This window comes from Pseudoliparis swirei, chromosome 24 (assembly GCF_029220125.1).
Source record: "Pseudoliparis swirei isolate HS2019 ecotype Mariana Trench chromosome 24, NWPU_hadal_v1, whole genome shotgun sequence".
Lineage (NCBI taxonomy): Eukaryota > Metazoa > Chordata > Actinopteri > Perciformes > Liparidae > Pseudoliparis > Pseudoliparis swirei.
In genome coordinates, this window is record NC_079411.1 from 6,279,142 (window position 1) to 6,306,653 (window position 27,512).

Consider the following 27,512-nt stretch of genomic DNA (forward strand, 5'->3'; position numbering starts at 1 on the left):
ACGTGGAGGACCCGCCCCTTCACAAAGGCCGGCGTTGGGGTTTAAATCGAGCGCATCTCTGCAGCTGCGCATGACGAAACTGGGGGAATTGGGAATACTGAGCATGGGGGGGAGAGCACAGATTAGAGTACTGTTCACGTTCTTAAAGAACACAGGGGTTTATTATAGGGTATAATTGAAATATAGGGATGAGGGTTACATTTTGGTTTGTTATATATTTTATTTATTATATTTATTTTGGGGGGGTTTGTTGGTTTTGGGGGTAAGGCGTCAACTGACGGAATAGTACTCCAGAGGGTGGCGGTAATGCACCAATTATATGGATGCCAACCGCCGTTAAAAAAGAAGAAGGAGGAAGGAGGAGCTGCGCATGACATCAGCATCTTTGTTTACCAGCCGGGTGCAGCTAGCCAACCTCTCCGTTAGCAACTAGCACTGGTCGGCTGTCGGGTTCGCTGTTCGTCACACAGGGTGTGTAACTTCACCGTGAGGATAATTAACAAGTCGTTAATAATATGTCTGTAAACGGACCCGGAGGAGACTCCACAGACGCAAAGAGTAACTATGGAAAACAGTGAGTCACGGTTTATTTATGTAATGGCTAGTTAGCGATGTTTACGGCAGCCCATTGTGGTCGTGCACGCTGATTTTCGTTAGCATTCTAGACGACCGTCTGTACCGTATTAATCCATCTTTTTATTATTATTCCACGTTAATGTTTGCAGGGCTCTCAAGTGTCACGCATTGAGCGTGAGACTCACGCATTTCGGTCTTAAGTCACGCACTCCCGCCACACATCGTATTTCTCACGCTGAAAAAAACTCTCGGCTATTTAATGTTTTAATGTGCCGCAGAACATGAGCTGGCTGCTGCTGATGGAAATGTCACTCTTGCCTGTCTTCAAAACTTGAGAGCCCTGTGTTTGAGCTTTGAGACACTCGTGATATGGAGCACTAAAGCGGGTCCTTGACCCTTATTAAACGCCTGTTTGGCGAGTATTACGTAAAGGTGTGGTTCTTACAGTTACACTTACAGTATGTGTGTGTATACTATATATTATATATATGTGTACTTCAAAGAAATATGTCTTTTAACTAAATATATACTTTGTTTTATAATAATGCTGTACTGTAGTAACATATATATATTTCAAAGAAAGAAATATATGTCTTTTCACTAAATATATACTTTGTTTTATAATAATGCTGTAATGTAGTAACATTATATATATATATATATATTACTTGCATACATACACTGGTGTTGTGGTCTTGTTGTCCCGCAGGTCAGAGTCCTCTTTATCTGCTTCCATGGACGTGGATGCAAAGCCCAATGCCCACAGCTTCAGATACAGCCTGAATTTCCCCGTCATCGGCCAGTGCATCATCATCAACAACAAGAACTTTGACAGCAACACAGGTGTGTGTATATGATGAAGCCGCTGTGAATCAAATCGCCACTGTAAAAGATTACACTTGACATGAAACCAGGTTTAAATGTAATCTGTTTTTACTCGGTGCTGAAACTCTTGAACATGAAATTATTAGTTAATAAGTTTAACAGAAGCATTTGGTGGTAAAATCTACTCATTGGTAAATATTTACCTGCGTCTTTTCATATTTTAAATGGTAAATACTCGTAGGGTTTTTTACGCAAGACAGAGAAAATAAGTTATTTTCTCATGTTTCCTTTTGTGACATGTTCATTCTCCCTTGTTGGGCTGAAGGCTTTTTTCCTGAAAAAGGCATACTGGAATTTTAGGATGTTACCATTTTGCATGTGCTGTGTTAATCTAGACTACAGCAACAGGTGAGATCCAAGGCTAATGAGTCAGATGCCTCAAATGTTCACTGTTAAATAGTTCATGACGAGTGATGGATAAGCCGGCGGTAGATGTGTCTATGGTGTCCCTGTCCAGTTGAGCTTAGGTCTACACAAGTGTCTCCTTTAGAACCTACAGGGGAATGTTAATACTTTTTGGATATGAAGGCCTTGTGTCTACAATAGTTGGAGATACTGTGTGAAGAACCTGAGGTGACTGTAGTCTTTGCCTACGATTTTTATTGTGCACATTAAGCATCAAAAGTTGAAGAACATAACTGCCATTATTGAAAGGGTGTCTAATATCTGTCTGAGAAGACCGTGGCTCTCAGTGAGTCTGCTGCGCGTCACAGTTACTGTACAATTGTCAGATTTTTGCAGTCAAACTTGCATGTGACAAACTCGTTAAGCGGGACTAACTGAGTATACATGACTGCTTGGTCAACAATGTTCCGAGAGCAAGTACATCTACAAGAATCGGCAGTGGTTAAGCCTGCTCGACCACGAAAAGATTTACAGTTGTGGTAAATATGTGCTTTCTGTGATTCCCCACGCACGTTTCCAAGAATATTGCAGCATCTTATGCAAGAGCGAGCAGGTGTGTTCCACAGCCCCACTCATGGAAACAATAATTAAGATTTTGGATATATTTCTTATAAAACTGCCTTTTTACACCACAGACAGTTTGACTTTTCATATTGGGAGAACACAGGTGTAACTAATGATGTTGACGAGGTCTCTGTTCCTCATTAAAGTGTCCCAGTCGTCCATGACTGACAGCGAATGCTATTCAGCCAGCAATCATTTAATTATTTACACCTGTGCAGGTGTTCACATTTCTTTCTGGCCGATTAGTTTGAAGACATGTGGCGCTCATGTGAGGGAACCACACGTCAATGAGAGAGGGTGCGCTCCAGAATCCCAGGGTCACAGTACGGGTTTGTGCAGGTTGAGCGTGAACCCAACACAAAAAGTCTGTTCACAAAATGGCCTGACTCAGTGGTTCGACAGCACGAGTACGAAATCCCTCGAGTGCCAACATTATTCTGAAATGAGGTCTAAAAATGATCACCTATGTGTGGCAGTGCTGGGCCCTTTTATATTATTATATTAGGAACTCAATTATGTGTTTTGCATTAGTTAACAGTCTGACCTAACGGTTCCATCTAAGAGGAAGAAAGATGCTGCTTCCCTTTTTACATCTTGTATATATTACAATAATTGTCATTTTGTATTGTTTAAGTAACCAGATTCTCTTTGTTTTTTAAAGGCATGAATCAGCGAAACGGTACAGATGTGGATGCAGCCAATGCCGTGAAAGTATTTGGAAAGTTGGGTTATAAGGTGAAGGTTTACAACGACCAGTCAGTGGAGGAGATGAAACGGGTTTTAGTTTCTGGTACGTTTGTTGCAATGCGACAACAACAAATGTACACACACACAGATATTAATACTATAGCTGCTGGCTTTCATACTATCGCGTATTAAATCCTGTTTATTTTGTATTTAGTTTCACAGGCCGATCACACCTGCTACGCCTCGTTTGTCTGTGTTCTGTTGAGTCACGGCGACGACGGCGTGTTCTTTGGTACCGATGGCTCGGTAGAGCTCAAGTATCTGACGTCACTTTTTCGCGGTGATTGCTGCAAATCCTTGGCGGGAAAGCCCAAACTCTTCTTCATCCAGGTATTGTAAGAGTTTGTCTTTATTTACTTTTTCTGCACTTGGGCTTTGCTAAAAACGTCCAACCTGATCTTGTTTTGTTCGTGTAGGCCTGCAGAGGCACCGATCTGGACCCAGGCATTGAAACAGACAGTGTAGATGATGACAGTACCAGGATCCCTGTGGAAGCAGACTTCCTCTATGCCTACTCCACAGCCCCAGGTTAATACTCATACACACAATCTGAGCTCTTTTTGCAGACTAATTGTCACCTTTTTGTACTTTCTGTTATATATCGATGGACCCTTCAATCTGTCACTCATGTGCCTGCAGGCTACTACTCCTGGAGGAACACTATGACTGGGTCCTGGTTCATGCAGTCGCTCTGTGACATGATTGGCAGATATGGCAAAGAATTGGAGCTCCAGCACATCATGGTTCGAGTGAACCACAAGGTGGCGCTAGAGTTCGAGTCCGCCTCCAACTCGCCAGGCTTTAATGCCAGGAAACAAATCCCATGCATTGTGTCGATGCTGACCAAAGAGATGTATTTCTTCCATTGATGTCGTCTTTCCATTGGAAGACTCCAGCCCTTTGTTTGCAGAAGGAAGGCTTGAGTATATATGAGGTGGTGAGTCATTTCTAGTTGACACTGTGGCTGAATATCTTGTGAAAGTTCAGCTCACATATTATCTGGGAGAAGATGTGAGCTTGCATTATGAGCTTCTTTCTGTGTGGAGTACATATCTGAGATGAGGTATCGCGGGTTTTATTTATTGTGCAGGACGATAATTTTGAATCCTCGTTTTAAACCTTTAATCAAAAATCTTTGTTGAAAACGATGTTAAACAAAAGGGTTGCACAACGTAACAAATCATCTAAAAGATGAAATGTTAATCCAATCTCAGTTTTCCACCAGCGAATGCCTCTTTTCTGTTTTATACTAAACACATTTCAGGGAATTGTTTTCAGAGCCAGTTTGATGGGACCTTTTTATATTTGTTTGATCATGAAAACATAAATGAGCTTCCTGCCTTCCTCCATCAGCAGTTTTTAACTATTTTCTAAATAAGACTTCGGTCTATTTTGTGGGATAATGTGTCATTTCTGTGCCGTTTTTCCCCATCTTCTTTCACGGAGTCAGTGTAGTAACATTTAAGGTTCTCAAACTATAATCATTCACTCGGTAGGTAAATTAAAGGATGCTGTGTAGCAAATTTAGGAACATCCATGTAGCTGTCATGTTGGTCTTAAAGCTCAGAATTCATTTTGTGAATGTTTTTCATTTTCTAAACGTCAGACTTTTAAAGCTTGCATGAGAAGAGCCAGCCCACTTGCATGATACTTTTGTTTGCTTATCGCCATACTTGAACACATGTTTACATTTCATCAAAGGCAATAGCTGTTGATTTTCTTGTGGTTTTAAAAAAAGTTAAAACCAGATGCTTTTCCACTTACAAAACTATAATTACACAGCACAATTTTGATTGTGTACTGATCCAGGTGCTGGTCATTTGTGAGTAAATATTTCAATATTTACTCAAATGACCAGCACATATTTCAATATTTACAGCAAACCAGCTCAAATCGATTTTTGCTGTTAAAATATTTCACTGTTTGAAACCAGGTTTTATGTCGTATCCACAGAACTTTGCATGGGCATCACTTTTGGCTTTTTTATATCACTGTTTTGTATGCCGTGATACTTTGAGTTTGGTGTAATGTTTTCTGGAAAAGATTAAAAGCCACTTTTCATTGTTCTGTTGTACAGCAGTGCTACTGATTTTGTTGTTATTGGCGCTTGCAGTGAGACAATCATTAACATCCAGATTTATGACTGGAGTTAAAGTGCTTCAGTTCTCATCAAGTCCATCCAGCGTCGTTCATTTAGCCCAAAGATAGTTAACCTCTAGAGACACAGTAAATAGTCTACACTGCTGAGTGTAAACAACCAGGATTACTCCAGATTCGACTGCTGCAAGGTGGGGAGAACTGGGCCACCAGATCCTGAGGCCCTGGGCCAAATAAAACTGGGCCGCAGATTTTTTCACTGCCAGCAGAGACGCACTTCTCTTACACTCACACAACACACCTGTTGGATATACTGCAAACAGGTCGACACTTGAATGCACATGCCAAGAACTAATAAGTAGATTTGAACAAATTGCAGTTTGTCCATTTGTTAATGTTAAGTCATTCTAATGGCTATCATTAGCTTTATGGTATGGTTGGTGTTTGCATTGACTAGGCCATACAATCTCAAATTTAATAAGTAACTGCACACTTAATGTTCTCTAAGTCATAAAATATAATATGACGCGATAAAACTCAAGACTATTGTTAATATGTATATGTATTACCACTAGGCTGGGCACGTTAACGCGTTAATCTTGCGTTAACGCATCAATTAATTAACGCCGACAATTATTTTATCGCGCGTTAACGCAGGTTTTATTATTTATTTTATTATTGTAAAAGTGTGTTGCTCACAGGCTTTTATTTTGTACAAGTCTGCTACTGATTGCTGCGGAGCCGGAAAAGAAAGTCATTCGCGGTTTAACAAACATGGAGAATCTCAACAAATGACGGCAGGTATGAGACGCCCTCAAGACACACATCACACGGAGAATACACGAGTTGTATGAAAAGGAGAGGACTGCAAACGCGACAGCTTCACAACGTGCTGTTGCTCTCACTGGGGACGACTGGACATCGGGTGACCAGACGTCCAGTTTTCCCCGGACATGTCCTGCTTTTGAGACCTAAAAAATGCGTCCGGCAGGGATTCCAAAAACGTCCGGGATTTTGCTTCGTCGGATATTTGTGTTTCTCTGGGTTTTCATAAACTAGTATTTACCCCTTACAAGTTTCGGAAATGGTATCTCCCAGAATAGAGAACAGTCATTGGTTGACCGATCTCAGGGTTGCCAGATACACGATAATTATCCCCCAAATACAACCATTTTGAGCCTTTGGTACGATACTTCACCATCTCCAATCTGGCAACACGGAGCACCTTGCTGCCTGCCTGCCTCCACTAGTTCATTGTTGTTTGTGCTATAAACTCCAACCAGCGCCGCCGCTCCCATAGCGCACTACGCGCTGTGCGTAGGGCACCAAGTCCTGAGGGGGCTCCACAAAATAGGCAACAAAAAAATCCTCATAGTTATAATAATTATAATGCCGATATTATTTCGGTCTATTAATATTAGGCACCTTTTAGGCATGTATATCACAAAACAGGCAGAACAAGAGAGATGTTTAATCTCCTCCCCCCCGCCCCCGAGACGAAGTATCCTCTTTTTCACAAACTCAAATCTGGTCACCCTACCGGACATCACTCGGTAACCACAATGACCTCGGAGTTACTGTGCATTATATTCAGGCATGTGCACAGACATTTTGAGGGGCAGGTGCTCAAACCCAAAAAAAAGGGCACCCAATGCCAAAAAAAAAAATTCTGACAGAGTTGAAGCATAAGCAACAATACACTGATGATGCATTTCCTCAGACCGCTAGCTTACATTTTCTTTATGAATAAAGATGAATTATTATAGAGCAACAACAGTACAAGCGTTCTGATTGGCTAATGGGTCTTCATGCCAGCCACGTATTGCCCTCCTCGCTGGTCTGATACGGATCCGTATTGCCCTCTTATGTCATTTTCAAAATGAGAGATATTGATAGATATCAACAGCCAAGAGCAGTGGTCCTCAAACTAAGGCCGGATATGGCCCGCCTCCACATTTGGCCTGGCCCTCTGAACAAGAGAGGCCATATGATTTTTTTTTCAGTCTGACCACGCAAATCCTAGATTAGTGAGCGTCGCGGAGCATGTCGGGGCGAAATTCTCACAAGAACTCAAATAAATGCCCTGTCGGATATTAAAACACATTTGGGGTGAGTTTATGACAGAGAGAGTAACTTTTATTCTTAAATACTGATGAATGAAAAAAGTGGGCTCCAGCAAAAAGGGCACTTTTCTCATCCAGGGCAAAGGGGCTGGTGCTTGAGCACCACTAGGGCTCTATCTGTGCACGTGCCTGATTATATTGATGAGAAGTGGGCGCTGCATTCACATGTCCTGACTGTGATGAAAACAGAGGAGAGACATGATGCTGAAACGTGCGCGGGACACTTTACTGAAGTTGCACAGCTGTGGAATGTGTCAAATAAAGTCACCACACTGAGCACAGATAGAGCACCAAATATGATCGCTGCTGCGAGACAACTGCCTTTTGATCATGTCCCTGCTTCACAGTCTCCAGCGCTCTGTCACAGTGTCTCTGCATAACTGCGTTGGACAATGTCCTGACAGATGTTATGGCACTTTAGTTCATATGGCAGTACATTTAAAATAAGTTCTAGGAATTGACAAACTGCACTGAAAGTGTTTTCTGGTGTCTCACTCTAACAGGGACAACACATGTTATGGCACTTTCATTCATATGGCAGAACATTTAAAATAGAAGTGCGCTATACACTACTTTTGAATTAATTATTGGATTTTGCGTATACAAATGCGATTAATCGTGATTAATCAGGGAAATCATGCGATTAATCGCGATTAAAAATTGTAATCGTTGCCCAGCCCTAATTACCACATTTATAAAAATAAAAACTTTTGGGCTGCACGGTAGTGTAGTGGCACTCACAGCAAGTGGGCTCGTGTTCGATGATTTAACAAACGATTAATTGATAATTCAAACCGTTAGTTTTCTGTTGATTGAAGATTTAAGCCATGCATTCTTGCAGCTCTACAATCATGCATTAATTAATGTGGGGTTGATTTAATGTAACAAATACTAATATTTAATAATATACCTTAGATAATGTTATTTTAATGGTGCTGAATCAAATATGTTTCACATATGTATTTTTTTTTAAACTTATGCTTTATATGTAAATCTATCTGTGTGAGCTTGCATTAGAACAAGTTGAAGTAGACTTCACACTGAATCTGCAGGTGTTCCTCCACTTCTCTGTGTCACTTTAGTGCGTTGCTGAGCCAAATCTTTGCTGAACTTCTTTTTGGTGTTTTAAGTCACATATCAAATTCATCGTTATTGTTTGCTCGCGATTAGATCAACACAAGATTAGTAAACAATGTCGAACAAAAAAAAGGATCACATTGATAGTCTTGCAACGTGTGAAATGGGAGTTTACGTGTGGCCCTTGAACGCAGCACATGTCCTCGCCTCTTTTTTTGTCGCTGCAAATAGGCCCTACGACTCTTTGACATTGGGTTAGTGGGCTGCCGCGGACGGCTGGTCAGGTTGCTGACTTCCCTGGTTTTACATGCAGCACCTGCGTTTAACTTTTCTAACGTGCTGCTAACTCTGGACCCGCACAACGTGTTGTTATTTGACTCATTAGTACATTTCTTTAATATCATTAGAAAGTTGTTGTTGTTTTTTCTGGTCGGCGGAGGAAACACTCGTTTTCTTTGATTTCCATGCGGGCCACCGGTAACTTTTCCTGAAGCGGTAATGGAGAAGTCTCGTCCTGTAGCTCCGCACTCTCTGGCTCTGGTGCTGTCGCAGGTTCGCGGAGAAGATGAAGGAGACTCCCCACTAGTATCATCACCATCACCACCAGCACCAGCAGCGGCCGTGCTCCCGGTGAAGGCTCAGCATCACTCCGGCTACGAGGTATTCGCGAACTTCAAGTCCGTGAACATGCAGCTCTTCTGGAACAAGGCGCTGACGCGTGCGCTCTCTGAGATCTTCTTCCTCGGCTGGATCGATGAGCGCGTGCTGCTGATTCAGGGCGAGGAGGTCCATCTCCAGGTCCTCAGGAACGGGTGGACACGGCGGACCCTCATACCCCCACGGGGCTTTGACATCCAGTGCATAGGTGCGTTAAAGTTAAGATGCTATGTGCACTCCACTGACGTTCAAGTTGCACAACATGTCCTGTCGCGAGAGTCGTTGTTTCCCACGTTATGTGTGATTTGGACGCGAGGTTTGTCTCCTCTCTTTGCCTGCAGCGTGCACACAAAGCCACGCTGCAGGCGCATCCGCAAGTAAAACAAGATCAATATTTATAATAAGTTGCACCAATTGGCAATAAAAGCGAACGTTTAAAGTGTCTGTCAACAATAAGTTTATTAAATTCAGTTTATTTTGTGTAGCCCATTTTCACAAATTAAAAATTTGCCTCAGAGGGCTTTACAATCTGTACACATAGACATTCCTGTCCCAGAACCTCACATCGGATCAGGGAAAACTCCCAAAAAATCTTTCACAGGGAAGAAACATTCAGGAGAGCAACAGAGGAGGATCTCTCTCCCCGGATGTGTACAGAAGGCATCATTACAATGTAACAACACATTCAATGAATATGACAGAGGGTATGAATAAGTGTTCAGTGGCAATAACATGACTGTCAGAAGACGACTAGCTACATGACGCACATAAAGTGATTTCAACCGGTCATATTAACTTGCGTCACCATTTAGTAGTACTTTTCGTTTAGACTAAATACGTCAGTTCAGAGCTGGAGACGTGAGATTTAAGTCACACAAATGAGGACATGGACTTGACTGTTGAGACGTAACACCCTAAAGACTCGGACTAAATTCAGGGTTCAGGTTTTCACACCGTAAAATCCCAGAACAATGAAAGAAATAGCTGCGCACCTTGAATAATATCGAACTGGGGAAGACTGGTTTCAGGTGTTGTGCCCCTTGCTACTGGAAGAAACCGCAAATTACTCTCCTTACTTATGAATGCGAGTGAAATACTTTTCCCTGAGGTTTTTATATGATATCTTTTACTCCCTCTGACTCAAGACCTCGCCTCCCAACAGGTAGTTTACTCCTTCAGGGAGAGGAGAAGGGACTCTGGGCCCAGTTCTCCTCCAGTTCAACATTCCCACACTCACACTCATCTTTTCCTGGCAAGGCTATAACGGTGTGTGTGTGTGTGTGTGCTGGGACAGGTTTGGATGACTTTATTGTCAGCGAGTCTAACCGCTGCATCCATCACACCCTCGCAAGCTTCTTTATCCGACCGAGTGTGTCCGCAGATGAGAGCGATGTCACATATCAGCTGTTTTGTGCCAGTAGAGCCTCAGTTGAGATCGTCAGTTCCATCAGTGAACAACCTGCAGCAGAGATGACAGAAAAGAAAACGTTTAAATAAATACTCGTTTGTTCGGTATAATGATCATCGTGTCGCTGTCTCACACGGCAAATACAGCAGATTTGAAGCTGCACTCTTCAGTATTTGTATTTTAACAATGGGTCAAATTAGTTTGTGTTCTCTGGAAGTTGTTGCTTGTCATGACAATTCGCAATGACAATGAGCAGAGGTGTTATATTAAACATCAAATTCCTAATATTGAAAAATTCTAGCTTTTGTTAAAGTCGTAATTTAATGACCAAATTTAGTTTTTTCTTATTTCTTATGATGTGTAGATTCTATTTATCATTAATGTGAATCCCGCTTATATTTGTAAGCAACTATGAACATGGATGCGAATAAATTCAATCTTGATAAGGAGAAACATCTGGATCTGTATATTGCTGAAACAGCTGCTGTCATTAATATTTTTTATAAAAACAATGGGTTTAATTAGTTAAATGTGAAAGGTATCACGTGTAGTCACTTATTGCCAGACTATGCAGCGCCCCTCACCACTCTGCTCATTGTTTGGGTGTGACGGACTGCAACTTTGACCTTTTTTTTCTTTCTTTCCCACACTAACCATTCTCATTAGCATCGTTTCCAGCAGCTCTGTGTAGATACGTAGCTGGTTGGTGGTTTCCCTGGGGAAACCTTGTGTGCGACACTCTCGGTCTGTAATTGTACAGATATTTAAACGTTCACTTTCTCAGATATCTACGTTAAACTTCCAGACATTGGTAGAATTGACTTAAAAAAGGTACGTTATAGTCCGACGGTAAATATTAAGACGATTGTGATTTTGTGCCGCCGCTCACTTGTCTGTGACGTAGCTTCGCTGACACTGCTGGAGCAAACAAAGATAAGCTGTGGAATGTTTGTCTTATGGCTAATAACTCACCAGACTCTATAATGCCAAAACCAACAGAGCTTATATGCCGTTGGTCCACATGCAGATGAGGTTCTGATATATGTTTCACCACTAAACCCAGAATCTACGGGAGAAATTATGTTGGAATGGGACCAACAGGGGGAAAGTAATTCAGACGTGACGTTGCAGTGCATGCATGTGCCACACTACTGGGCAGCATCATCAATCTGTAGTGTAATAGTAAGATTAATTCAGCCAAGAGTTAAATTTGAGCCATTTGGCCTCGTTGAGATCACCTGAAACAGCTCTAGCATGGAAAATATGTTTGGGGATGTTGTTTATTCCGTTTACTTCCGCGAGTAATGATAATAGTATACAGATCATTTTAAAAAAAGACATTTTTCCAGTGTTGTTTTTCTAGTATGGAGTGCAAGTGGCTGTGTGACTCATTTATTCTACTCAATATTTGACTTTGCGAGATAAATTGAAACAACGTTTAGACACGGGACTTTGTTCAATAACTGCGAGTGTAGACGGTCAGCATTTGGAATAATGCATGCATTCAAAAATTATGCAACGATGTTTTCTTGTATTAACAAGATTTTGGACAATTAAATGTATCTGAAAAGTGTTTTTTATAAACATGTCTCGTACAAAAGACGAACAGACTAATATAAATGGATTCAACCATTATTTAAAAAACCAATAATCTAGATCACAGGCGTCAAACACAAGGCCCATGCCAAAAAAATCCCGCCACACCATTTCATGACAACTTGAAAGACTTATAATCACCTTTTTTTTAAAGAAATATAAGAACAATATCCCGTGCTTTTATTTTGAAGGTTGCAAATTAAATGGATTTATGTTATAAATAATATTAGAGAACATTTCTTACGTACAATATTTCTACACTCAAATGAACAAATATAGAGTTATTTAACAATATGTTGGGTAGTAGTTTATACCTTTATATGTTTCAGTGACAACCTTTTGAGGGCAGCCATGATGCTGATGTGGCCCACGGTGAAAATGAGTTTGACACCTCTGATCTAGATTATTCCAATTTTCTGGTATTTTTAGATGGCTGAAGTCATATTGCTGTTGTGAAATGCATGTTTGCATTACTCACGTACGAGTGCCACAAGTTTATATCATGCAGATTACCCACCAAACTCCCTGGTTAGTGTTTGATTTAGGACGAGATCAAAACACGAGCTGGATTACAAAATGTAAACTAAAATTGTGGATCTTCAGCTGGGTGGAAACAAAGTGTTTTAAACACTGACAATTCGCTCTGATTAACCGAGGGACTTTGTATCCGTTGGCAGGATACAAACAATGGACTGGGAGGCCTGTGCGCTCCTGAGGAAGGAGAAGTGGTGCGTTTGTTCAGGAAAACACTGCCACTGCATTCCCTGCTCTAGCAGAGGTCTCCACTGGAAGGAAAGGGAGGGTCCCAGTGGAGAATCCGGGGGGGGGGGGATGTTTAACGCAGCAGAGCGATTTGTTGCCGTATATCTTAATGTCAGACGTGTTATGTGGGCTGTGGTAAAACGTCTGTTGTCTCTTTATTCGGCGTCTGGCTTTCAGAGCTTCGTGGGGAAAGAGACGTGTTGTCCTGAATGTTCCACTGGAGGGCAAACCACCGGCATAAATGGTCCCGTTTGCAAGGAAGCCGGATGAATTTGCAGGAGGCCCACAAATCCTTTAAACAGGGTTTGTACGGTCATGGAAAACCTGGAAAAGTCATGGAATTTTAAAATGGTCATTTCCAGGCCTGGAAAAGTCATGGAAAAAACGTACATCATAAAAGTTTTGGAAAAGTCATGGAAATGTGTTATAATCACATGTACATTTACGCAGATTTTAAAATAACTAATATGTTTTTTAAAGAAAGACGCTCAAAATATAAGTCGGCGTACGCTCTCAAAACGCAAAATGTTCTAAATTTGTTCATGTGTATACCGAGATTTCAGTTTGGTCATGGAAATTTGGTTTAAAGTCATGGAAAAGTCATGGAAATGCATTGGTCAACATGTGTAAGAACCCTGTTTAAAGCTCAGAGCTGGTGTCCTATCCCACGACCGACATGTTCATAACACGATGAAACATCCCTGTAGGATCGATCCTGCATGCAGAGTTTCAGTTTACATTTTTTTGGGGAACGGAAGCCTTTCTATGAGTTTATGCACTTCACTTAAAAGATATTTCACACACAGCTATAACAACCTTTAGTGACATTCCAATACAATTTAATATTTTTAGCGACGGCTCCATTGTTGCCGGCCGGTCGCTGACTTCATTTAACACCACGACCAGGTCAGAATTTTAATTTGTCGAATACTTTTCACCACATATCTGCAAAACTCAGCTGCACTTTGTGCAAAGTACTTATTGGCGAATGTTAACGTGCGAAGACGAACATTACACCCGTTAAACATCAAAACGCCAGCATCGTCATTGGGAACATGTTAACGTGCTCACACGCATTAAGTCCATTATTAATGCATCTTTTTGACATTTTCTCAATTACATTGTTTTAACCCGTAATGAAAAAGGTCCATGATAGATTCCTATAGGTCAACGGGGATCTCTTTAAATGTGTTATCTGACCAATAGTTACAAATCAGAATATATAAAGTTTACTGTCATACACACACCCCCGAAAAGAGTATTAGATTATCCCATACATGGCCAGTGTATGTGAAGCACTCTTGCTTGAATAATGACAAAACAATTAATGAAAGTGAATTATTAGTCGACCGACTAATATAATGATCAATTCATTGTGTCGAATCTAATTGCCTCACATTTGGAGTGAGTAGGATTTTCCGTCGGATGTCATGCAAATCGATGTCGTCACTGTGGATACATGTCTTTTTTTTTCCTTCAGAAAAGGCCTTTCTGTTATCAGGACATCTTGCTATTCGTTTCTCCCGGTGAGAGAATCACAGTAATCCTGGTTGTGAGACGAGTGTTGAGGGATCTCCATGTTTCAGCGGCGATGTCGGAGTACTTTCCGTCCGTCCGACGGAGCGCTCCGTCCCCGTCTCCGTGGTGTCTGCCCGCTCCTGTCTTGAGTGACTGTCTCTTTAAGGGATCAGCGCTCAAAGGTAACAGCTATGAGATCATCGGCTTGCGTCGTCATGGCAACAAAGGCTGTTGCAGCACTACTGAGAAATAAAATGGCTGGCGTGGTGTCGCTCTCCCTCCTCCTCCTCCTCCTCCTCCTCCTCCTCCTCCTCACCCCTCCTCTCCTCGTTCTCTTTGGTATCAGTGAACGGGAGCAGATTGGTTGTGACACCGCATCCCCCCCCTCCTCCTCCTCCTCCACCCGTCCTGCCCTCTCACATTGCTCCTTATTCTGTCCCTCCAACCGTCCATTCACACTCCACACATGTGAGTCAGCAGGAGTGTGCAGCTAGCAGGAGCTGCCACTCCGGATGTGATTAAGGTGATGCTTTGGGGTTTTTTTTTCTTCTTCCCACCGACGGCGCCACACACAGCATTATTATTGGGAATCAACCGGTGGGAAAGCACTAATCAGACAAAAGTCGGGACGTTGGGAAACACTTCCACTTTCCACTTTGGTTGTGGCCCTGTCAAGTCTTTAGCTTCAGGTGGGACACCAAAAGAGAGAACGGATGGTGGCTTAAGGGACCCCTCATCCTTCAAGAGCAGAGGGTGAGGGAACACCAGAGGAAGGGGGGAAATTCAGCCAAAGATTTGGAACCTGAGCTGTTCCCCGGTCAAAATATATATATATATATATATATATTATTGTGTGTGTTTGGAGCTGTTGATATTCTCTCTCTCTCTCTCTCTCTCTCATCCACTCCTCCCCTCCCCTCAGCCTCAATCACCCAGACACAGACGCATGCATGCTCACGCAGAATCGCGCGCAGCAGGCGGTTGCGCGCATACACACGTTCTCTCACACACACACACACACACACACACACACCCTTCCTGGAGGTGCTGGGAGCAGCTGCAGCATTAGCGTTGAAAGAGATTTGCCGTTGACTGGAGTTTGCATCCCCCCCCCTCCCCCCCCTGTTAATGAATGGATGCTACGGCGATAGAATCGGGAGCTTCTTCCGTCGGATTGCGGGAAACGGTGGATTTCTATTCTTGAGAATTTATTTATTTATTTCTATGCTCTCCATTTTTTTCTCCCCACCCTCTCCGGGTGTGCTGTTGTCGAAAGGACGATGGGGTCTTGTGCTCGATCGGATAAAGATGGAGGTGAACGCGGCGTCTCCGGTGCTTTGCGTACTGTTGAGGTTTCACAGCCCATTAGGATGAATGGAGATTGTATTATTTTTTTTTTAAGTGGGCTCTTTTGTTTTCCGGGGATCGGCCGAGCACTCCTGTGGTGAATTGAGCTGTTGTCGAAGACCGGGCCTCTTCAGCTTTGAATCTTTGACCATCCATCTATCCCCTCCTTTCTCCCCCAGTTACCTTCAGCTCAAAAAGGAACAAGCGGATCCCGAAAGCTCCACTGAAATCTCTCCCCCCGCCGTCCTCCTCACTTCCAATGCCCCATTTCCCTCATCTCTACCCCTGCCCCCCCCCACCTCTCTCCTGCTCCCTCCTCCCACATCAGAGCGGCGACGTAATGTGCCTCCCTACGCATGCAAATGGGGATGCTACAAATGGTGGCCGGGACTGATGCCGATGAACGGGTGATGCCTCGCGCAATCACCTGCACCACCTCCGCCGCCGCCGTCGCTCCAGATCAGCCGGGGAGAGCCCAGCAGCCCGTGACAACCGCCCACAGTGCCAACGCCGCCGCTCGGAGCTTGCCCGTGGATGTAAATGAGACGTGTGTATGCGTGTGAAGGCGCACACTGGTTCCTGCCATGTCTGGTGTGTGATCGCTCTAGCGGGACGTTCTTACTGATGCGGGGGAGGCACTGAGCCCGAGGTTGGTCGACCTCCCCCTGCACACACCCCCTCCCCCCTTCCCTTCCCTCCTTCCCTCCTCCCTCCTTCCCCCTTCTCCCCATTCCACCAGCCCCTCCAACCCCGTCCCAGCCCCTCCGGGAGGTGACGGCCACCTGGTAAAAAAGGGGGTCGCGATGAAGAAGAACCGCAGCGGCAATGTGCGGCGGGCCTGGCCCAGCTCGGAGCACAGCGAGCGGCCGCCCGAGCACAATCCCTCCCGCGGCGAGAAAGACATCCGTGTGCAGAAGCAGCATCTTCCTCCCCCTCCAGCTCCTCATTTCTCTCCGTCCCCGCCAAGTTATCGTGCACCAGGTGAGTCTTTGACACTCTCGGAGGCTCCACCCTCTCTCGCTACGCAGAGCAACGGCGGTTTGATGTGGGGGGCAAAAGGCAGAGTTCAAAATGGACAACATGTTTGTACTATGAAGAAGGAAATGATGGCAACTTCCCCTTTTCGTATCACTATGTCGAAGTGAGGTCAAATAGGAAGAGAGAAGACATGTGTCTTATTTCATCTGAAGCTCTTTATTATCAGCATTATTGGACACAAACATGTCATTTGACTTCCTTACAGTATTCCCATCTCCTTCATATTTACTGACCTTTATATAAAAAATGTCCCTCTCCCTCATATTTTTTTACGTGCCTTCAAAAAAACGTTGTACGACATCAGTTCCATGTCCGGTTCATATTTTGTGTTAGTTGATAGTTACAAAAGGGCTTCTGGGACATCTCTCCTCATAAACTAATGTCTTTACCAAGAAAATATCATCCTTACTGTCCCCCCTTTTTGTTGTAGATATTGCATAGACCCTTTCTGGTGTCTTTGTTGCTTCATTGCGAGATGGGAAACATAAGTACGACAACTCATTCCCGTAATATACGACACAACTAAAGGCTGCGGAATCCAGCTTTTCTCATGTTTACAAAAAAAAAAGAGAGAAATGAGTAAAGCCTCGTAAAGCCACAGAAAGCTGAAGGGGCCGAGATACCAAGCAGAGATAACGTCATCGTGTTGCTTCGCTGACCGGTCGGTTGAGTGTGGCGAGGAGGCAGGGCCCCGCACGTATTTCAGCCCAGGCAAAAGAAGCGTATGTCGTAAAAGGATCACGCGACTTCAAACGGCGATCGATGGGGCGACATCAACTCGCCCGTCACGTCAGAAGACGTAATGTAAGCTTACAAATCAAAGATGGAGGCATCGCTGGTGTATTTTCTCTCCCTTTTTTATCGCATGACTCTCCATCGATTACCAGATTTAGGTCAGAGGACGGGGTCAGCTCCAGCAAAGATGCTGCAGCGGCCGGCCCAGATGTTTGCTCTCACGGGCTGGAAGCCGGGGCCGTCTGGTTGGAGGATGATCTCACTACTCGCTACTCGCCGACAGCAAAGCTGGCTTAATTCAACAAAGGCTACAGAGATTGTCTGCGCGTGAGCTGCCGACGTGGCTCTAAAGTCAGCTGTGTTTTGTCGTGTTGCGTTCGGCTGTGTAAGCTTTCCTTTTAAAAAAAATTTTTTTTAACGTTTGCGCGGTCGCGTGAAATGAATAACGCCGTACGCAAAGACTCAGGTGCTCTCGCACGACGGCTGCTGCTGCAGCAGCTGCTGCCTCGTTATGCTAACCTACGAGAAGACGGGAGGAACGAGAGGCGAGAGGAAGCACAGAGAGGAGGGGTGGAGCTGTTCCAGGCAGCATGCAAACTGCTGCTGTTTGACCATTACATCATAGCTTCACACGCTGCGCCTGCTGTTCATTCATGATCCAACAGTTGTGCCTCCTCCTCCTCCTCCTCCCTCTCCCATCCTGCAGGTGACGTGTCTCCGATCAGCATGTCACCGATCAGCCAGTCGCAGTTCATCCCGCTGGGGGAGATCTTGTGCCTGGCCATCTCTGCGATGAACTCTGCCCACAAGCCGGTCAACCAGGAGGCTCTGGTGGAGCACCTCTCTGCCAGCTTCCCAGGTACGCCCCTCTGACCTCCTTAAAAAAAAAAAAATTACACAAAACACAGGACTGAACAAAGCATGCAGAAACTGATTTTTTTTAAAATACATTCTGTGGCTTGTCTTGTGAGAAAATTAGCAGTTACTGGAAACAGTAAAAATTTGATTATGTAGTTACGCCATGCGTCATCACTGGTTTATTATCTCTTGATTTGTTATTTATCAACCTCAGTTTAATTTGACACTCGCCAGGTTCAAAGAGCAAAGTAATGATATATGGAGGCTTCAAACATCTATTGATCTCACCTCAGGGCTCCGACACATTTCAGTGAGAGAGATATTTCATCCTGTAAAATCTTGCAGACGTCATAATGTTTCAAGCGGGATAAATATGAAACAATTAGTCAATTAAGCGATCAGTATATCGGCCCATATTTTTCATCATCGATTAAGTCATGAGAGGGTTTTCTGCTTTTCTCCATCATATATGATAGTAAGCAGAAGACGGTAGGAATTTGGACTGCTGTGCCTTCGAAATTAGAAATTTAAAGAAACAACATTTTAGACTTTTCTTACATGGTATAGAAAAAAAAGACATGCAGCCCGAAACTTAAATAATAAAATGTAGAAAAACACTTAATTCTCCTCTCCTCCTTTTCCTCTACTCATGTACTGTGTTCAGTTTTATTCACAAGTGAGATGTACAAATTAATCTATAAAACATTGTCTATGAACACATGTCGTTCAATTGATTTGAAGAACCTCAACCAGACCAGTATTAATGTTTTTATATTAATTCAGTGACGTCTTGGACATCAGCAGCAAAACAAATTTAACAATCTAAAAGAATGGCCCACTAAAAAATGTAATATAATCAATATCCATTTAGGTATAGGCTATATTTAGAACATTATCTCAGCTTTATGATGGGGAGCTGAACTTTAAAGCCACAAACGAAACCAGTATTGATTTATTTCAGTTTAGTTCCCTGCCTGAAAATATTCTAAATATATAATACACTTAAACTGATATTGTTTATTTTAGGCAAGACTTTCTTTTAAGAAGCTAAAATATGTTTTAGCAGTACATTGCTCTGCTCCCATTCTGCCCACCATCTACTGGAGGTAGTAGACTGATGGATGAGTACCTCAATCAACCCCACTACAAAAAAATACCCAAACTATCTTTTGGCAAATTCTGAAAGCAAATGTTTCCCAGGTTTTTAAAATGACTACGAATCTGTTTTTTTCCCGACTCCAAATTGTTGCCTTGTTCACAATGTTTTTTTAATGGGTTAAATATACGTAATGTTTTAACATTATAGTTATATTCTTATTTACTAGAATATGCAAAGCAATTAAATCCTAAAATGTATCCAAAAACTGATATTAAAAGCACAGGTTTTACCGCTGTGTAAACTAGTTGTCAGTCAAGTTTGGGAATGTGAAGCATGCCCCTCAAATGTATCTTTATTTTGATACGGTGCCTCAATGAAAAGCAGTTGATCTTATCGGTTGCATCACTGCTGTGTAACAACACACAGAGGTGATGTAATGTCAGGCAACACAAGACCATGCTAGACCAGCGTAATGAAGGATGTTTCAAATGGAATACTTTTAATGTGGATGTGGTAATTTATACAAGCTAAGCTCTTGAGGGGACTGAATAAATATACACATGAGCCATCTGGAAATGAGTGTTTAATTTATGAATTTGTTTTTACATATTAAATCTTAGATCAAGGTATCGGTAATATATATTTATATAAGTATTTGTGTGCGCTGTGGTAATTGTCTGTTTTAGATTAGTCTAATATGTAAAACTTTTCAACAGGTTTTTAAAGAGATTATTAATGTTCTTGTAAATTTTAAGGAAACATTCGATGTTTAAAACAATAAATAGCTGTGAAAACCCCGATGGGTCGGTCTGTACAAATGTTATTACATTCATTTATGTATCCATGTGCTGTCAAGCAAAATTCTAACCAATAGCAAGTTTATCTTAAATTCTAGAGTAATCATAATGTTTCCAAACATGATTACAACCAGGCACAATGCATCGACAAGATCTCTGAAGAAATGGTGCACCCATGAAAAATGTGGCAACTTTGGTTTGAAAATGTCACGTAAAATAAACATGATACAACATTTTTGCCGAATAAGATGCAGAATATGCTTTCTTTTTATTACATACCATTTTTTTATTTAAAAGAATCGTAATAATTAGAAAGAAATATCATCCGATCAGTCCCATCTTTCACTCCTAATTGTTCTTACATTTAAAATGTCTCTAGTGAGATTATATATGTTTATTTTAGATTTTAAATCGATCTTAACACATGCATTGGGTGCCTTAAACATCATAGGAGCTCAACGTTATATTCAAACTAAAATCATTTAAAATAATTTTTAATCTTTCACTCCCAATTGTTCTTACTTTTAATATGTCTCTAGTGAGATTATATATGTTTATTTTAGATTTTAAATCGATCTTAACACATGCATTGGGTGACTAAAACATCATGGGAGCTCAACGTTATATTCAAACTAAAATCATTTAAAATCTGTAATCGTGATTATTTAACGGTCTCCAAATTGTCTCAGTGCTCAAACTAAATAATAGAAATGTCCTGCGTTTGAACAATTTCAATGTAACCACAAGATTTGATCTGAAATGTCTTTGTGCGGTTTCCTGCAGGCGTGCCCACACCCAGCTCCGAGGTCCTGCGGCACACCCTGAACATGCTGGTGCGAGAGAGGAAGATCTACCCAACTCCAGAGGGCTACTTCATCGTCACCCCACAGACCTACTTTATCACCCCTTCCCTCATCAGAACCAACAACAAGTGGTATCACCTGGATGACCGGCTGCAAGAGCGCCAAACGCCACAGCCACAACAACAACAACAACAACAGCAGCAACAGCAAACTCAGCAATGCACTTCGCCTCAGTCTGGCAACGTAACCCCATCCGCACCTGGCTGCCTGAAAGAGAGGCCTCCTCGCAAGAATCACAATGACTCGTACAACTCCTACCGCGAAGACTCGGCCCGACTTCACAGCAGTAAGTCACCAAAGGAGCACAGGGGGGATTCTCATCAGAGTAAGCCCGCCAAGGATCACAATGGCGGGGAACCTCCGCCCAGCACGTCAGCCAAGGAGCACCGAGGAGAACCTCCGTCGTACCCGTATTCCCCTCTTCCCACGTCCCCTCCTGCGAAGCAACCGCCGCCTAAAGAGCCCGCCGAGAAGAGCAAAAGCATCACGTCGTTCCCGTATAAAAGTGACACTCTGACCAAAAAGAAAGAAGGGAGTGGCGGCGGCGGCGAAAGCGGCGAGAAGCAATCCAAAAGGTTCGGCCTCAGGCTCTTCAGGCTGAGTTTCAAGAAGGACAAGATGAGGCAGCTGGCCACCTTCTCCGGCCAGTTCCCCCCAGAGGAGTGGCCCCTTCGCGACGAGGAGGCGCCGGCCACGCCCATCCCCGCCCAGGTGGAGATGGAGATCATCCGCCGAATCAACCCCGACCTCACGGTGGAGAACGTGGCGAGGCACACGGCGGTGATGAAGCGGCTGGAGGAGGAGCGTACGCAGAAGAACAAGGCGGGGTCCTCGGCCCAGCACAGTGCGCGGAGCCGGAGGGGGAGGGGCCACCGGAGGGCCCTGCACGGGAAGTCCCGCTCGCACAGCAAGCCCCGAACTTCCAGGGGAGAGCCGTCCGAGGGTTCGAACTGGGACCTGTTGTTCATGGAAAGGGATTACCGCTTCTTCAGCCACTCGTTAGTGCGCTCGCCTCGGGAGGCCATGTGCACCTTGGAGCGCCGGCGGAGCGGAGGCGCCACGTACCTGGTCCACAGCAACCCCAACGTCACCGACTCCAACTGCCCGGTGACTCCCGAGTGGGACGTGTCCGGGGAGCTCGCCAAGAGACGCACGGAGATGCCCTTCCCCGAGCCGTCGCGCGGGACGTGCCAGTCCCGAGTGCAAAGGAGCCACAGTCACAATCAGGACAGGAAGTCGCGCCACGACCGGTCGGATCAAGCGAAGGAGCGCTCCCGGTCCATGGACAACTCGCTCAAGGGCCCGTCACTGGGGGTGCCGGAAGACTTTGAACCCGCCCTGGAGGAGCGTAGTCATTACTACACGGACGACGGCACCCTGCGCGCCACGCAGAAGTCCTCCCACTTCTCACGGATCATGCTCTCCGCTGCTAAGTTCCACTCTGATTTTAATGTGCCTGACTTGGGGAAAGGGAGTTTGGACGAGTCGAGGGTCCGGAGTTCGACGGAGAGGAACAAAAGCAGAGACAGCTTGCCATCGTACAACGAGCTGATGGGACTTTCTCCGAAGCCCTCAGCAGATGAGTACTTCCAGTGCAATACGTCAAATGAAACAATCCTAACTGCCCCTTCGCCTCAGGCAAAATCAGAATATGACACATTAACCTCATCAGGGGGACTCCGAAAGGGCTCTCCGGCTGACCGGCAAACGCCTCGCCTCGCCTCTCCTCACGCGCCGGAGTACAAAGAGGACCCGTCGGCCGCAAAGGGACAGAGCGGCGCGGCGCGGCTGACGCCGAGCCAGACGCCGGAGCCGGCGCAAAACGCCCGTTTGACGCCACACCAACACAACGTCGACCCGGGAGGGGGAGGAGGCGGCGTGGCGATCAAGAGGAAGGAGATCTTCAGCAAGGACACTTTGTTCAAACCTCCACACAACGCCTTGTCCGCAGGCCACGTGGACAGCAGCTACACCAAGTCCGGCACATTGCGGAAAGCCTCACATGCCAAATCAACAGAGGCCCTAGACAATCCTGAGCCCCAGCAGCCTTCCAATTCAGCCACTTCCTCAGCGTCACCGGCGGCTCTACAGGGCTGCCTCGAGCCGACAGTCCCCTCCGCCTCCTTCGACTATTATAATGTATCAGATGATGAGGAGGAGGACGAGGCAGAGGAGGACGAGCACAAAGAGTTGGCGACAGCAGAGGACAACAAGGACCACGGGGAAGTGGGCGGTGGTGGTGGAGGCGGCGGCGGCGGCGGCGGCGGCGGTGGCGGCGGCGGCGGCGGCGGTGGTGTTGGCGGTATTGGTGGGGAGGGAACCATGCAGTGGTTACTGGAGCGGAAGAAGGACCACGATCTGCAGCGGAAACTGGAGACCAACCTGACGTTACTCAGCCCCAAGGAGACGGAGAACAGCAGCAGCCAGAAGTCGGCCCACTCCGCCCGCCTGGACAGCATGGACAGCAGCAGCGTCACGGTGGACAGCGGGTTCAACTCCCCCAGGTACGTGCCGACACGAACAGCAGCGGCGGCGTCATCGTCTGACACGACTCGTGCGCTCTTACGTTGTGACGGGGGGGGTAAACTCAAGTAGAACACAGTGGGATCTAAAATATCCCCCAAAATCGGGATTGCTGTCAAACTGGATGTTGATATATGGAGGTAAATAAATTGGGAAGGAAAATATAAAAGCTAAACCCAAAGATGATGTAACTCCGAACACTTTTAAGCAAAAACATTGCTGACTTGTCACCTCTAGATTGAACTATCGAGGTTGATGCATTTATATAATATAATTCAATCCAATATATTCATTGCAAAAGTTCCCAATGTTCATCATGTTTTTTGATGAAAGAATAAATAAGATGTGTATTTATTGAGGTTGGGCTTCCTCAGATTATACAGGCGGACCTAAAAAAGTAGATCCTGAGTGTATATCCGTATTCTAAATGTATATATTGAATATAAAACAATGAGACGGACCAGTTATCCTGCTTTAACAGCAGTCGGGTAACATTGAAGTGGAATCTAGCTAAACAAATCAAAGTGTTCAATGTTGTCGTGTAAAGCACGTTCTGACAGATTATTTTATGACACAACATCAAAGCCTGCTAAATAAGGAGAATAACCGACAGTTTCATGCTTAACCCTTGTGTTGCCTTCGGGTCAATTTGACCCGATTCAATGTTTAATGTCGGTGTTCTTTCGGGAGTCAACAAACAAACATAAAGTACCTCACACTTAAACTTGGAAAACAATATTAATTCTAATAATTTTCTGGAGATTTTAATAGCTGGGGTCATATTGACCTCAAGGGTAAAATATGTTAGTAAATATAAAGGTAACAGGAGGGTTAAACATTGAATCGGGTCAAATTGACCCGAAGGCAACACACGGGTTAATACCAGTGGCGTCCCTAGGCTAAAAAACCCGGGGCTAAAGCCCCGGATGTTTTTTCATTAGCCCCGAATGTTTTCAACCCAAAAAAAAAAAAAATTTGGTACACAAGTGGTTAACACCTCCAGGTCGCACGTGACGTCATTCACCCAAAACAGCGGAGTCAGGCTGGCAGCAGGCGCACGTAACAGCAAGCTGCTGTTGAGAGTGTTTCTATGTCTACAAATTTCGCTGCTTCACTCTTCTGGGCTAAGCCCAGCGCCGCCGCTCCCATAACGCGTCGACAACGCTCGCACTGGCTAAGCCCCGGATGTATCCAAATCCTAGAGACGTGCCTGGTTAATACCTCTATGGTTCTATTCCAATCATTTATGAATTATATTAATTCTGCTGGTCGGTGATTGGATAACTGGACCGGTATTTAAAGCAACTTGGATGACACTGTCGTGTCTTATTGTTTTATTTCCTTCATCTTAATGGAACAGACCAGCAACTCATTTATAAATGTACGTTATGTACAGAAAAAAAGAGCTTAAGCAAATGACGGATGAAATTCATCAACATGAAATGAATCGTTTCGACTTTCTACAAAACAACTGCAAACATCTGTTTATCAGACTAACATCGGTACTCGTTTCACATTGGTGAATCAGTTTACGACGAACCAGACAGTTGCCAGAGAGAGAACTCCACCGAGTGAATACTGCACTTGCAGAAAGTAGTGGGACAGAATAAATGAAAAGAGAAAAGTCAAATCAAAGCTCCGGAGATTTCTTTATGGTCTTAGTTAAGAGAAAATAACCCCGATGACATCATCTGGGTTTTGGAAAGCTTGTTAATCAAAATGCAACATGTGGTACGCTCCTCAGAAAGATGACTCTTTACACATAAATATTGGTGAATAAATGTATTAAATATGAGGAATAAATAATTTACACGACATGGAGCATGTGCTACATATTTATAATGCATTATATGAATATGATTTAATTAATTATCAACTTCACATATGGTTATGGTTTCAAAGTGGAGTTAATCCATTTGATTTTGTATCTTTTTCTGGATGAACGACAAAGAAAAATGTGGGATTATTACTCTTCTTTTGTTTAATGAAGGAAACCTTTTTTCTTTATTCTCAGAAACTGGGTTTTTTTCAGCCTGCAAAATAGTCCTGCATTTATTTATTGAGCAGACACACACTGTGAGATGTTTTCCGTGCCTTTTTGAAAGCAACCACTTGACTTTCTGTCGTCTCTTGTGCAGAACGCGTGAAAGCCTTGCGTCCAACACATCCAGCATCGTGGAAAGCAATAGGCGGCAGAATCCAGCGCTGAGCCCCGGCCACATCGGCACGAGTAGTATCGGACTGCCCTTCAGCTTTCGCGCCATCCCAGAACCCCCCACCACACAGCCTGAGAAGCTCCAGAAGTCATCCAACTGCCTGGCCTCCATCACCAGCGTCTGACGGGCAGCACAGACTGAGACCATGAAAGGTGGTGGAGGAGGAGGAGGAGGAGGAGGAGGAAGTGAGGTGTTTCACCATTTTTACCCTCACTTTCCTCACACACACACACACACACACACACACACCTTCAGACTCCTGAGAATCCATTTACTGGGACTGTTACATAAACAGGCATGGCTTCAAGAGACTGTTCCCACAGCTTCAAGAACTTTACTGCAAAAAAAAGAGAAGAAAAACTTCAGAATATCAAGACCAACGTAGGGGAAGAAACCTACCTGAAGTACTTTGATTTTTGGTGACATGGACTCTAGTTTGGCTTATATCAAGATTATTGACTATTGGTATTGGAAAGTAGTAGACTATAGGATTCAAGTTACATTTGGAAATATCAAAAAAACTTTTTATATTACTTAACAATACATGTCCAATTAAATGTTCTCCTTCCTGAAATAGCGTCAAGTTCTTCAGGACAATTCAATGTCAGCACAATGTCGAGACAATAAAAGTTGATTCTGAGAACAACGAATGAAAGATATAAAAACATAAATCAGCTCAGATTTGTGTACCGCAATGCAAATGATGTATGTATACTCGATACTTTTGATATCCTAATTATTATAATGGTGGTATTAAAGATGCTATGTGACCAAAAATCATGTCTGGACAAAATGAGCTGCACCCCGACACTCACACGTATACATCCCAGATCACATGATCTTCCTCAGTAGATTGAGTTTGCCAGGTTGTCAGAAAAATAGAAATTTTAACATCTATTATTCCCCGAGCACATTAGGGACTTATGTAGCCCATATTTAAGCATAATAGTTGAGATTGAAAATTGGCGTAAAAAACAAATTATCAACTGACTCGTTTCAGCTTCTCAAATGTGAACATGTTCTTCTTTTCTTAGTCTATGATAGTAAACTTCGAAGATAAAACAAGACTGCGCGTAACCATGCACTTTGTAAACTTGATGAGGATATGGACCATATGAAAAATTAAGAATATAATCAGATTTATTCAGAATTGCAGGCAGAATGATACAGATGCCACGACTGCGGTAGACTCAGCCGTTGTGGTTGTGAACTGGCACCGGTTCTATCTGTGCATTATCTTTAATAACCAGACTGTTGTTTCTAGAAAGTAATCATTTTAGATCTGAAACGATTAGTTGATTGATCAGCAACTATTTTTGATAATAGGTTAACAAAAAATGACACAAATTGTATAATTTCAGCTCCTGAAATGTGATAATTTGCTGCTTTTCTTTTTCTTATATGTGAGTAAAATGAACATCTTGCCCTCTTTTAACAGACAAAGAAAGAATCTGAATCCAGGGGCCGAAGGGAATTGCAATTGGTATTTTGACTATTCATAAATAATTTGTGGACAAAAAGATGAATCTGTTTATCACGAATGAAAATAATTCTGTTTTTTTTCTCACTTTTACAGGAGCAGAAATAACCAATGTGGAATTTATAATGAAATACCTTTCAT

At 43.6% G+C, this 27,512-nt stretch overlaps 2 protein-coding genes and 1 long non-coding RNA gene across 4 annotated transcripts; 2 read left to right on the forward strand and 1 right to left on the reverse strand.

The window, feature by feature from the left end:
* The first annotated feature begins 370 nt into the window (after window positions 1-370).
* Window positions 371-5,241, forward strand: casp3a (caspase 3, apoptosis-related cysteine peptidase a). The gene is made up of 6 exons (XM_056410008.1): window positions 371-574; window positions 1,286-1,419; window positions 3,092-3,220; window positions 3,332-3,507; window positions 3,594-3,705; window positions 3,817-5,241. The coding sequence occupies exons 1-6, from the start codon at window positions 516-518 to the stop codon at window positions 4,044-4,046; spliced, it is 840 nt and encodes a 279-aa protein (XP_056265983.1). The 5' UTR covers window positions 371-515; the 3' UTR covers window positions 4,047-5,241.
* Window positions 5,242-8,764: 3,523 nt separating this feature from the next.
* stox2a (storkhead box 2a) lies at window positions 8,765-27,512 on the forward strand. 2 transcript variants are annotated; one of them, XM_056409754.1, is made up of 4 exons: window positions 8,765-9,339; window positions 18,242-18,394; window positions 21,073-23,656; window positions 25,814-27,512. In XM_056409754.1, the coding sequence occupies exons 1-4, from the start codon at window positions 8,973-8,975 to the stop codon at window positions 26,013-26,015; spliced, it is 3,306 nt and encodes a 1,101-aa protein (XP_056265729.1). In that variant the 5' UTR covers window positions 8,765-8,972; the 3' UTR covers window positions 26,016-27,512. The 2 variants fall into 2 exon arrangements, with proteins under 2 accessions (XP_056265729.1, XP_056265730.1); XM_056409755.1 differs by lacking the exon at window positions 8,765-9,339 and adding an exon at window positions 16,540-16,743 and having other exon boundaries at window positions 25,814-27,511.
* On the reverse strand, window positions 9,572-16,428 carry LOC130190373 (uncharacterized). Its single transcript, XR_008830947.1, has 2 exons — window positions 14,295-16,428; window positions 9,572-10,590 (listed from the first exon to the last, which is right to left on the reverse strand). It is a non-coding gene; the product is annotated as an uncharacterized LOC130190373 (long non-coding RNA).